Source organism: Abrus precatorius, unplaced genomic scaffold (genome assembly GCF_003935025.1).
Source record: "Abrus precatorius isolate BTA unplaced genomic scaffold, Abrus_2018 Scaffold8, whole genome shotgun sequence".
In the NCBI taxonomy this organism is placed as follows: domain Eukaryota; kingdom Viridiplantae; phylum Streptophyta; class Magnoliopsida; order Fabales; family Fabaceae; genus Abrus; species Abrus precatorius.
In genome coordinates, this window is record NW_020874428.1 from 30,712,552 (window position 1) to 30,726,457 (window position 13,906).

The 13,906-nt window shown below is 29.4% G+C and overlaps 1 protein-coding gene across 1 annotated transcript; it reads left to right on the plus strand.

The window, feature by feature from the left end:
• The first annotated feature begins 2,841 nt into the window (after nucleotides 1–2,841).
• LOC113848249 (DNA-directed RNA polymerases II, IV and V subunit 9B) lies at nucleotides 2,842–6,594 on the plus strand. The gene is made up of 4 exons (XM_027477687.1): nucleotides 2,842–2,870; nucleotides 2,998–3,073; nucleotides 4,040–4,198; nucleotides 6,514–6,594. The coding sequence occupies exons 1-4, from the start codon at nucleotides 2,842–2,844 to the stop codon at nucleotides 6,592–6,594; spliced, it is 345 nt and encodes a 114-aa protein (XP_027333488.1).
• Nucleotides 6,595–13,906: the final 7,312 nt, after the last annotated feature.

Consider the following 13,906-nt stretch of genomic DNA (forward strand, 5'->3'; position numbering starts at 1 on the left):
TGTCGTACATTGATCTACATTATTAGGACCATCAACAAGCTCAAATAGTCATAAATACGCAGATTACACTGAATAATAATATGAAGAATCTGTCCTCCATACCTATTCTCTAATACACATAATTCAGGATTAAATAGAAATAATTTATTTTAAGAGAAATTTTAAAAAATTTATATTATATTAAATATTTTTTACCATTTAAAACTTTTTTTTTTTTTTTGTATTTGACTATCACTCTAAGCGTATCTCGTTATTACTTTTATATTTTAAAATTTTTTCATTCAAACGACGTTAAAATTTTCCGTCGCATCAGCGGAGAGGTGAAACACCATATAGGAGAGTTTGCAGCAGAAATTAATACAAGTGTGTTCTGTCCAGGGTGGTTTGTGTTCACTCCCCAATGTATGAGATTATTTCTCAAGAGGATAAGGAATGCTCTTACTTTTAAATTGTTTTATTTCTTTAATCCATTATTACTATAGAAAATCGGGTTAAATTAGATCAAACTAAATGTTGATTTCAAACTAGGATTTGAATTCTTTTCCGTTGTAAATTTTATTAACTTAAAGCAAAAATAAAGAAAAATAATAAAAGTTGTTTAAGTGAATTTTTTTAATTTAAGTAAATTTTACCTTTTTTCTCTTTTTCAATTTTTTACTCTCTCTCTCCTCCTTTACTTAAACAAAAAAATTTGTTTTTAATAAATTTTACGTAATTTTTTAATTATTTTTTCTATTTTTACTTAAATAAATCCATTTTTATAAAAGTAGAACTGCACGTCCAAGTTCTCCTGCTACAAGAGAGGATTCAGATCCTTTCAAACTAACGAAAACGCATAGCGATGTGGGAATATTAACACAGTTTTATTAATTTTAAAATGGTTCTTAAAATTACTAAATGATTTTCTGTGAATATCTGTGGAATCTGCTAGTTGATAATTTGATACTACTCCCTTCGAATTGGAGAGATCATGAAGTAGGGTTCTGTTCCTTATAATAAAGTTTTTCCGTACAATAGCATTTGTTTTTGTATTATTAGGGGATTTTTCTCTCTTCATATTTTAGATCTGGTTGATTTTTTATATTCACCGTGCATCTGGTCTTGATTAATTTTTGTAGAATTTTTAAATAACTCTCAACAAGAAAAATAATTTTGAAGATAAAAATAAATTAATCAAAGGACACGTTGCACTTTGATACAATTGTTAAATGTTCCATTTTAGTTTAATGTTAATAAAGATGGCATAGCGTGTAGTGATAGAAAACGCAGCCTATACATGTTTACGACTTAACCTAACAAACAAGTTTAGGTTTTTAGAAATATATTTATATAAATAGTATTTAACTTACCATATTAGTCTGTTCATACATTATCAGCGGGACGTTAATTTAACTTGTATATGCTTTATTTTCTTTTAGGTTTTGAATTTTATAATTGTGTATAGAAATTTAGCTAGAAATAGCCTTTTCATGTTCTGAATTTTTTATCTTGAGTAAAATTGTCTCTTGTAAAGAACAATGATGGTTTAGACTAAAAAATTTACTCATTTATTATTTAATTAAAATTTATAAATTTTTGGTCCTTTTGAAAATATTTATGTAAATATTTACAGAAATTTTAGATTATGTCCAATTTTTATATTTTCACATATAGTTTGATAAAGTTATATATAAAAACAAAAACTGTAACAAATCATTTACATTTGTTAAAATAATAGTATTCACACAATATGTAATGTAATTATGAATTGGGATTGATTGGTAAAACAATAAAGTAACTGCTTTTAGGCAATATGTGAGACTGTTGTGTTGGAATTTTGCGTAACTTGATTTTATTTTTTTGTATAAAAAATTGATTTTTGGGCCAAAAATTTAGCTAAGTTATTCCTGGATTTTTTTTTTCAAAAGTTTAATTTATGACCAAATTAATTCTTTAAATATATATTTTTTTTCATCCCAGGCGTCAATAGGGACTAATATTATTTTGCTTGAAGAGAAAATAGGAACTGTATGCATTGCTTGTTTTATTTCTTTTCCATTTTCAAAAAAAGGTCTAATATAATGATGTTTTATATTTTATAGAGATTAATTTGATACAAAATGATATCTTTAAACAACTAATTTATTTTAAAAAAAACTAAAACTAAATAGACTTTAAAACAAAATTTGACTAAGCTATAAGGCAACAATCAAGAGATCAAAAGTAAAACATTTTTTTTCTTGAAAATATGTTATTTAATGATATTAATACGTTTCTATTACAATTTTACATAAATTGCTTTATTTGTTGATTCTTTTAAAAAAGTATATAATGAATAGACTTAGGGCCTAATTATGATAGTAACCAAAGTTTGGAAGTTTATATATATTTTATGAAAATAATAAATGGTACGAAAATAAGATAGACGAAAATTATGTAACCTTAGTTTTTGTCAAACACTTATTATTCATATATATATATATATATATATATATATTAATTTAATAGCAGGACCCTACTTTTTTAAATAACTTTTGAAGTGAAAAAGACTTGCATTAAAATGAAATAGAATTATGCTTCCTAAAAAAAGTCATTATAAGTGGATAAAACTATTTATTTATTTTTTCAAATTATAACGTAAAACAAATCGACCTTTACTAAAATAAGCTTGATGTGATCACCAAGCCTTACAAAACGCGTGAGTCGTGACTTAGAGAGAGAGAGAGAACTACTGTAGTCAGAAGAGCCCGCCAAAAAGAGTTTTAGTATATTAACAAACCGAGAGAGCCAAAGAGCGATGAACTCTTCCTCTCTACTCTTTACTCATTACTCTCTAATCCAATCCTTGAATTGCAGTCAAAGATGAGTGACATGAAATTTTGCTGCAAATGGTCTCTCTCCATTTCCTTCATTCGTCATTCTTTCTATTCTGTAGATATGAATATGAAATTATGAATATATATTATCATTAACCATGAAATTTGATTAATACTTGTTCGTTTCTTCTTAATTTCACAGCAACAACCTTCTGTACCCAAAGGAGAACAAGGAGCAGAGGATTCTTCTCTACGCTTGCCGCACCTGCGATCACGAGGTTCTTCTTTTTCCTTTCACTTCTATTTTATCGCTCAATCTATTGCTCTGTATCAATGTTCCATTTTGTTGTTTTCTTAAGACCCTAACTAGTTCGCCTGCTGATGATGATTGTTACGTTTACGTTGGTAACGACTTCTTTGTACTGTTTTGGTGCTTGACTAAACCGAAACGTCAATGCTTCCATGTATTTTCCGCATTCAGAAGCTGATATAACAATTAACCGATTCACATTGACCATTCCGCTGATTAAATGTGTCTAGAATGTATTTACTTGGGAATGAAATTAGTACCATACTGTTGCTTTTGAAAATGCACTCAAATATGAGTAGTCTTTGATGCCTTGGTTTATTGATGAATCTGATCAATTGGAGATTGAATTTTGGAAGAGCTACGATTCACACATTCTGTTTTTTAACAGGAACAACATTTATAGCCTGTTTGTGTATAAAACTGCGTTCTGAAAGAATCGCATGCATCGTAAAGAGGCCCCATATATTTCTCCTAGGTCCTAAGGAAAACAATTGACTTATGTATGGGCTATTGATTTTATATTCTGGTTTCACAGTTCTCATGCCATGCTTTTCATAGTGGATTTTTGTGTTTCCACCTCATGTTAAAAGCAAATTTAGCGTTGACTAACAATGTTTCTTTGATATATCATGTCTATTGACATTGCTTCAAGGGCTTAAAATCTCTCCTTTAATATTTATTCAGTTCTCTCTGTTTTCCTCTTTTTTTTAATATAGATACGGGAAGACCAGTCATTACTGAAATTTTTTTAACTTCAAAAACATACCTCTCTTGTCATCATTTGGTGCTTTGGTGATCAGATGTTGTTTTACATTTTTTAAGTCATGTACATTTTATTGTTTTTTCCACAACAAATTGTCGACTTTAGTTTTTGTTATGCATTGCAATGGGCCTCATCAGGTTTTGATGTCATCAGTTATTCTCTGTTGATCAGGAGATTGCAGATAGTAACATTGTCTATAGAAATGAGATACGCCAGTCTGTTGAACGGCGCCCTGAAGAGCTGGAAAATATAGCTTCAGATCCAACTCTTCCTCGCACCAAGTCTGTTCGCTGCTCTAAGTGCAATAATGGAGAAGCTGTCTTTTTCCGAGTTAAGTCCTACTGACTATGGCAGAGAAATTTTTTTATGCTTATGAGTTTAATGTTAATCCCGCATTTAATGGATACCTGCATTTTTTTGTGTTTGTGGAAAAATGGGAAGAGAGAGGGGGTATGAAGGCGATTAGGATTTCCGTTGTGCATATTTCTAGTGACCACTGTGCATACTAGCAGTGATGCCTCTTCTTTCTTGATCATGTTACTTTTCCAGCCAGATCTTTTAGATGTACGCCATTCCAACCATCTGTGCTAAGTTTTTTCTTTTTTTTACACTTCCAGTGGCCATCTTGCATTTTGCATCTCCTCATCATCCCTAACCAGTCTTTCTAATTATGGTTTAATGATCTCACATTAGTTTTATATATATTTTTTCTTTTAGTACATTTATTTGTAAAAAACTTGTGTCTAGTTACGTGATTCATCTAGTCAATTTCACAAATTTAGATAAGACTTTTTTTCTTATATGTTTAAAATGTGTATTGTGTGCTTGAATTCGCTTGTTTTGTGTTGAAATTAAATTATTTTCTAAACTTTATCAAGAAAGCTTTGGCTTAAAGACAATTATGTTCTAAAAGATAATCAAATTCAAACATGAAACATGCATTTATAAAGCTCAATAAGTTTTGGCTTGAAAAGGATGTTGAAATATTTCTAAAGTATTTTAGAATAGTTAGTACATTTTTATAATATTTTAAAGTTTTGTTTAGATATTTGGAGGGAAAGAAATGAAAGTTAAACTCTCGTTTAAATGTTTAATATTAAGAGAGAAAGATAATGAAAAATTTAATAATAAAAAATTTAATTATAAACGATATTATTGTCTTTTATATTTTTTATTTATATTTTTTAAATATAAAAAATTAAATATTTCTCTCTACAAATTAATGTTTTTTTATAATTAAAAAAAATTTTAATCGTGAAAGAACACAAAAAAGTAAGAGAAAAAAAAAATTCAAAATTTAAAAAACTAACTTTACAAAAGTTTTGAGAGGTTTAAAAAAATTTTCTAATCATTCCTCTTTTAATTAGTTAACTTTTAGATGAAAGTTAAACTTCATTAATTATTCACTTCTCCTCCACTCTCCTCCTAATCGTAACATCTAAACATAGTCTAAAAGATATTTAGAACATCTTAATAAATTAATTAATCTTATAATTGAAGAAGCAATCTCAGCTGTTTATTTCTTAATTTGATTTGTTTCCTTTTTATTAGAGTTAATAGTCTTATTTTCTATGTGTCTTGTATAAGTAATACTATACAAATTATTAATTATTAGTATAAATAAATAGTGTTGTTATATTAGTATTTTACATTAATACATCATTACACATTATATCCATGTCATTTAGAGGTGATGATAGCTAAATTCATATGTTCACTAACGATCCAATTTTTTATGTATAAATTTAATCAATTCATTCAATTATAAAAATATAAAAGTTAGTATATTATCATTTGTTATTAGATAGATAATGAACTATCTAACATATTTTATAATTTATTAAATCAAGTAGTCTAAAGTTTTAATGGATAATAAACTGTCCACCATATTTTGTAATTTATAATCATATTTTATTATAATATTTTATATAACAATAATATTCAAGTTTTATTTATTAGATTAAGTTGTTACATAAAATATTATTAAACTCAATTAAAAATTAAAATGTTAGAAATTTAGTTAATTAAAATATTTTTTAATAACTTTATTTAAGAATTTTTTTTTGTCTCTCTCAATCTCTTTATATTAGATTAAAAGTCGTATAATATACTTTTTTTATTAACATTTTTAAAGATTTGTATTTTTCTTTTTTTTTTATTAACATTTTTAAAGATTTGTAATTTACTTTTTTTTATTAACATCTTTAAAGATTTTTTCTATACTGACTACATCACTTAGAATAATTTTTAGTCGTAAGAAATTTAAAATAATTTTCTTTTGCTGAATTAGAAGCTTTAATGTTTTATGTGAAGTTGTAAACCACTTTCTTTGTTAAATGCTAAATTATTTCCTTAACTTCGCAGCGGAGAGCGCACCGTGTCTCTCCTTTTATTTGCAAATGTCCATGCCATAGTTAAGCCATTAAATTCTAACATGCATCCGTCCACAAATAGTAATGCATAAATGATGTGAAGGTGTAAGAAGTTTCATTGTAATACCTTGAATCTGAAATGATATAATCTCTTTTGTAGTAACGTTGAATACATAATCTTTCGATTGCAATTTTTAGTTAAACTTTAACCTGCACGTTCGGAAACCATATTTGAGATAATTGGGGACATTCTGAACTTTCTAAATTCTGTAGGCAAAGGCCACAGGAGAAGACGACATGTCACTGGTTTTTGTTTGCTCCAACCTAGCTTGTAGCCACCGTTGGAAGGACTAGGACTCTCCGTACCCTGCTCGAGTCAAGGTTCAATATTGGGGAAATTTGCAATTCGTTTGTTTGAGCTTTACAGACATTTATGATAGGACTTCATTTTTTAGGACTCTCCATACCTTGCTTGAGTCAAGGTTCAACGTTGGTGAAATTTGCAATACGTTTATTTGAGCTCTACAGACATTTATGAAAGGACTTTAGTTTTTAGTACTCTCCCTACCTTGCTCGAGTCAAGGTTCAACGTTCCGAAAATTTGCATTGCGTTTATTTGAGCTATACAGACATTTATAAAAGGTTAAAACCATCAGTGGAACCTCCAATTCCCTGTATGTTCGACAGAGATCCCCCCCCCCCTCCCGGCGCCACCACTGATCGGAGTACGCCGATTTCCCCCCGAACCGTATAAGAGAGTTACCGCCTATCATACGGTTTTCTTAATTCACATTTTTTTTTCCTGGTCGCTTCGCTCTGTCGATGGATGGTAGTATAAGAGATCCCATAGTCAGCATAAATATTTTTATTTCTTACATTTTAATAAATTTTTTATTTTGTTTTTAATTAATTTTTATTTTTATAAATTATTATTTTAAGTCTTTCTAACTAGCGTGTTCTAACCTACAATTGACATTTAACATCTTAAGATTAAATCAACAATAAATACTAAAAAAATTCATAAAAAAATAAAGACTACAAAATTAATTAAAAGGATTAAGATAAAAAAAGTGTTAAATATGAGGATTAAAAATATATTTAATCCTTTATAAAAAGAAATTTAATTTTTAAGATTTGAATTTGATTAGAAAGAATTAAATGAATTAGAATGGTATTAAGTGTTATTGGTTGGATTGTTTAAAAATATGACGTAATATAAAGGAAGTTGATAAAAATATATTTTATTTCATTCTATTCATGGGACATAGAAGAACTCATTGAAGTAGCTTATAGTTTCTTTTTATCTTATTTTCGTAATTTTTATGGAAAAGTTTATCAAAATGAGCTTTTTTTTAATGGTTTGTTTTAATGCTTGTGGAGGTCGTAGAAGTTTGTTTTGCCTCTGGAATTTTTGAGGTTTTAATTCATCGTTTTCTGTGGAGAATTTGTTCTCGGACGAAACGTAGCTTGGGGGACTTACTGGTACTGTACAGTGGGCTTAAAGTGTGTTTGGCATGTTAAATTATTGTTAATTTCTAACTTATTTGATTAGTTTTCCTTGTTTAACCAACTTTAAGTGTTTGATGTGTAGGCTTTAACAAACTTATAAGCTACTTCAATTAGCTTATAGCTCATAGGCTTGTGACTTTTTCTTTTAATTTTGTTTTTATCTTTACTATTTTAAGACACTTTCTTTTCATCCTTTCTTTCTTAATTTTTTTAACATTACTCTTTCTTCTTCTTTGCCATAAATTTACTGAAACTGCAAATTATTATCTAAAAAGCGGGTAAATAAAACAGGCAACTTGTATAAAAATTTACATCAATATATTTTTTAGTTATTTCGATAATTAATTATCAAGCGTGAAAGTTCCATTACCGTCGCCCTCTACGGGAGGGAATGGAGTATTGGAGTTGGGATTTGCTTGAGGCTGAGTTGGCAAACCCTCGTACGAAACCTGCCATTGGGTTAATCGCAAGGAAGCAAAACTCCGCTGTAAAGGACAGAACTCTTGTAGGTGCTTTCTTTTATTGTTATACGTAGTGTTGAAGAGAAATACCCAGTTAGTGTATTTTTTGCATTTTTTTTAAGACTTGAACAGTTTCCTTAAAAAACTAGTTTCAAAGTATAAGCTAGGTTCAATTTCTTTTTTAATAAATCAAGTCACTCCTTTTTTTTTTCAAATTAAACAAATTTGATCCTCTCATAAGTTTTATACATCTAAAATCCTTAAAATATTGTTTTTTGGTACGAATAATTGAAATTTTATGATATATTTGATATATAAAATAAATTTTATAAATAAAAGTCAAAATCTAGCAAAAAAATAAATGAAATTTTAAGAGGGAGATAAATTTTGATTGGTGAGTTTTAAATAAAAAAAAAGGTTTAAAATAATTTCAGTAAAGCCATACTACTAGCATAAAATTACAGCGATTACTAAAGGTGTACATGAGAGTTAGTTTTTTTAAAAAGGATAATTTTTTTATTCTTTATAATATTTATAAAAATAAATAAATAATAAAATACTAAATTTATATTATTTTATTGGTTTTATTTTTAAAATTATTAAATTAAAATATTGATAAAATTTCTAATCTCTTTTTCTTTTTCCAATTTCAACTCTAAATATAAATAAATAGAAAATGACATATGATATTTTCAACCAGTCACAATTTCTCTGCGCCTATCTATCCGGGGTGAGAAAGATCTCTCACGTTGGTAACGTTTGTGTGTTGTGTACTAAGGATTCGGAATGCTACCGTGTTTGGGAATGGCCTCGTACACAAGCTCACACACAGACTTCTGCTTGAACTTACTGAGGGTGAGTTTTATATAAGCGAAATGGCATGACTTTTAAATGTTGAAATAATTGTTCTTGAATTCGTTTATATAACTCCAATTCATAATTTTTAGATTAATCAAAACATTAAATTAACTCACCTGCTTAATCCATGATGTATTATTATTTTAATAATACCAGCTTCTGATATCGATTTCAAAATGCCCATGGTTATTGCAGGGGAAAACAAATTCAATATATGAAATTATAAATTTATAGATCAACCTTATAAGATGGTGAATAAACGCAATCGGATGATGATGAAGATGTGGCATGATTATAAACTGTAGGATTTATTTAGACACTTATAAGAAGAGGTATGAAAACCTCATCATAATAATTTATTGGAAACTACTAGCTAGAGATACCCCAGATTCAGTCATGGTTCAACATGATATACATCATAGAAGATTATATTATATATATATATATATATATATATATATATATATCCTTGCGAGGCATAAGAGATTAGTAACGATAGTTTTTGTTGCGAAAGTTGTTGGCGTTGTATTTGCTGTGATAGTTGTTGTGGCTTGAGTCAAAGCCACCAAAGATGATGGATCCGTTACCATTACCCTTGGTATAACCCGTGTTGTTGATAAGACCATTCATGTGTTGTGTGCCTGTGTTGTTAAATGTTCCTCCGGAATGGTGAGCTGCAACATCACCGGCGTATTGAGAGCTTTGGCGGGGTCGTGTATCCATTTCTGGTTCGTTACCATCATCAAGGAGGCGAAGCAAATGCTGAAGAGAACTTGCCATTGTTTGCAAGCAACTATATGTGAAGCTAAGAGTTTCTGTGGCTTAGCTAAGTTATATCGTTTTGGATTCTTTTATACGCCGTGTGAGGAATATTGGGGTAGTAGCTTCAACAATAAGCAAATATTAATTAATGTTTCATATTTAAAGAACTTGATCTGTGTTCTCACGCGCGTCATCTAGTGCGGTATGTGATTCCACAAATGAAAATTATATTTGAAAAATTGTTTTCATGGTAAAATTACGGCTTATAATATAATGAAATATTCAAATTTTCTATCCCTTTTCCTCATAAAAATCTTAACACTTTTTTTCCCCACAAATATTGCGAATCCAGTATGAGGCTTTTTTGTCGTCAAATATTACAGAAGACGCGTTATTTGATATTAATTACCCTTAATTGTTCTCTTCCTCAATATGACAAGCTTGCTAACATTATAATTATGGATAAATTTCCACGCCAATTCTATTTATCAGCCAAGAAAGATAAATAAAATAGCTAGGTACAGGGGATACTGAATCCTCACAAGTAGTCCAACAAAATTACAAGGCTCTCAAGTAAACCACCAACAAAATACAAAGTTACATAATCATTTATTCCAGGAGATCGTGCTCTAATTATTATTGTTTTAATACTTGGATGATCCTCTTATATACATCTTCTGCTAAGTAAACCTGCATTCATATGTATATAGATGCGGTTTAGGGAATCCAGCAATAGACACTATGCTGCAATGTTTTAAACCATTAGTTACTTTGTAGCGATATCCATGAAAATGAATTCGCTTAGTGGAAAAAGAAATTTGGAGAATATATCATACCATCGTCAACTTGATTTTTAGGGTTACGTAATTCAAGAACGTCATATATATATATATATGTGTGTAAAATTCTATTCCTTTGGAAAACTTATTTTCCAAATTTTTGTTAACAACTAGGGTTTTTTCCCCTTTGGATTAAAACATGCTTTTTTTAGCACTTTTATTCTATATGTAATCTTTATACTCCATTAAACAAATATTCCAAAGGATAAGGGGATAATGTGTAGATTAAAGCATTTATATATAACAGCAATAACACGTAACTAGTTGGATGAAAATATTATTCCCGGAGGTACGACATGTGTGACCATAATCACATGAAACTATTTTTATAAAAGTTGCAAAGCAACTTTTATATATGGCACAATGATATCCAACTCCCTACTTTCTTTTTCACATTGTTTCTGACTTGGTTAGTAAAAATGGTTATAATAATAATAATAATTATTATTATTATTATAAAGAGTTGTGTGGACGCTTCAATTTCTGCAAAAACTTCCTTAGACATGCTTTGTTTGGGTCGACATATGGCGATGTAGAATTCACTACTACCCCCTACCTACAGGGGAGGATTTGTTGAATTTCTGCATAAATTTATTACGTTAAAATTTTATATCTATTTTTCTCTTTATAAATTTGGATAAACTCTCACCTCTTTAATATTTACGAAGAAAACGTGCACTGCAGGAGTATATGGAGATGAATTTTAGTTTTTTTTTAATTCCTTATTATTTTTGTTTTTCCCAGATAGGATAATAATTTCAAAAGTTAGAATAATTATAACCCTAAATTCTAATTATTAATAAGACCTTAATTCAATTTTTTTCACTTGCGTAATTTTAAAAATTGGACAATAGCCTTACGGCCAATTGGTTTAACTGTGAACTCTAAGCTAGAATATTAAATCAGGCTAGTCAAGTCATTCAAACAACTCATTCAAAAATTGACTTCGGAATTGTTGAACTGAACGAAAATTGGTGAATCAGCACAAACAAACCATTTGTAAATTGGGGCAAAAGAGGACTAAACCCTACTCCTTGATGGTAAGCATGCTAGCAAACCAATTGTTGATTCAACATGTCTCGCTGTGCTATTATATGTTTATGTAAGGATATTCAAAATTTGTCGCAGTTCAATTATTGAATCGTGTATTAACACATCTTCTAATATAACAGTTAGTCCAATTTTAAAAGTATTATCACCTTAACATAAAATAAACCACCCTAACACTAAAAAAGTAAAATAAATGAAAATATATTAATTAAAAGATATAACTTTCTATGTAATGGTAGGTATAGGTAAGTAGATGAATACATTTGCTATTATTAAAAAGTTATTCTCTCTTATTTCTGAGGTCGAAAAACTATTATTACACGATTCCAAGATATATATCAGAAATAAGAATTTTTAAACATTCAAGTGTGGTTTGCTACATATGCTAGCCACTCATCCATCCATGCAAGTATCAACAACATCACTTTGTTCTAAAACAAAAGTTAAATTTATTTATTTATTTATGTATTGAAGGACAACATAAATTTTAAGCTTAGATCGTCCTGTATCATACTTCTACCCCCATCTTATTCTTCCTACTATGATGGCTTTGACGAGTATATAACACATCAAAACGATAGGCAACAGCAGAAAGAGTTATTTACTTAATTATTGAGTTGCCTTCAGCAGCTATATGTTTTTGCTTTCATGCATGTTATTAGAAGACTCATTCTTCCCTCTGAGCAGCAGCGGAAAGGGTGCCAAAGTTGATGACCCCATTGGCGTGGCCCTTAACATATCCAGTCTGGTTCGTAAGACCCTTTATATTTTGCTTAGCAGAATTGAAATAACCGAACTTTTCAGATGGCGTAGGAGAAGTACTGTTAGTGTTAGTGGCAGTGTTACTGGGAGCAGATTGGGCTTGTGATTGTCTCCTTCTACCATCACCTGATCCAACAGCGAGGGAGCTGATTCCAGATGCAATACCTGCCATTGAATTTGAAAGCTTGGGTTCAGAAAAAGGAAAATTCTTCGATCGGCAATTATGTTTAGACAGCTTTGGGAGTAATAGACCACCCTTTTATAGACTCGGGGAGAAGAAGATTTAATGAGTGCATATGAAATGTGAATGCAAAGATAGTGAGAGGAATATGAATCCATACGGTGGTGCTTTTCTCTTTAATTACCGGTCGTCTAAGCTTGTCCACATTGCTTAAGGTGCTCCAATCTGTAGAGTGCGGAGTGATTCATAGCTTTTAACAATGTGGACTTATGCATATGGACGGATAAAACAAAAAAGCTAGATTCTTATTCACACCCATCCAAAGCTGGGTGGAGCAGGGAATCAATGCAAAGGTAATAGTTATATTCGTTTTCATATTTTGTAGTGTTATCATATAACTAATACTTGTTGAAAATAATAATAATAAATTTGTATCGCACTTTTAGGTGGGATACATAGTACTGATGTGAAAAAAAATTCCGAACATAAAAATAATTTATCCTTAATATGATATCATTTTAGTTCAACGTAACCCCCTCCACTCCCCGTTCAAATCCATTTTGATATATCCGCCGCTGGCTACTATTCTTCTGTGTTCTGAAAGATGTTGAATGACACAATTTTTTCTTCCAATAATCTTTTTAAAAACACTATAGTATTCTCTTTTCATCTGTTCGCCGATTTACCCTCCGGTTGGTTAAAAACTCATTCTTAACAAATTTTGTAAAATAATTTTTCATTTCAAATAACATTGATTGTCTTTTCATTTTTTCGCATGGATTAATTCAACTTCTTAAAGGTCCTGATTTAGCCAGGCTTTTCTTCCCTATGTTTTAAAAAGGTACATTAACATCTCCTATATGCATAGGTGACTTATGTTACGGATTATGGGGGAAACGTTACCATTAAATTTTAAAATTTGGTTAAATTGCAAATATAGTTCATATACTATTCTTTTCACAAAACATTTTAAAATGCGTCAATTGCCAGTTGCTAGTGATCAGTAAGCTATGCAGTTACAATTAAGAAGCACTTGAAGTTGACAAAATAATTTGTTTGGCGTGATTTATACAAAAACAATGTTAATTAAGTAATGCTTTTAGATCCTAAACTATATACAGAAGACAGATAATATTTCCACTTATGCAAATTAAGATTACTTGCGGCTACTGGTTACAATTAGTGTGATTTTATCATTATTGTTGTTATTATTATTTATAGTTGAAAAGATGTATTATATATAT

What these genes read in the sequence shown, in the direction of transcription:
- LOC113848249 (XM_027477687.1), top strand. Translation starts at nt 2,842, where the DNA reads ATGAGTGACATGAAATTTTGCTGCAAATG. An exon ending in ATGAAATTTTGCTGCAAATG is followed by an intron (nt 2,871 to 2,997) that starts GTCTCTCTCCAT and finishes TTAATTTCACAG; the next exon opens with CAACAACCTTCTGTACCCAA. An exon ending in GCCGCACCTGCGATCACGAG is followed by an intron (nt 3,074 to 4,039) that starts GTTCTTCTTTTT and finishes TCTGTTGATCAG; the next exon opens with GAGATTGCAGATAGTAACAT.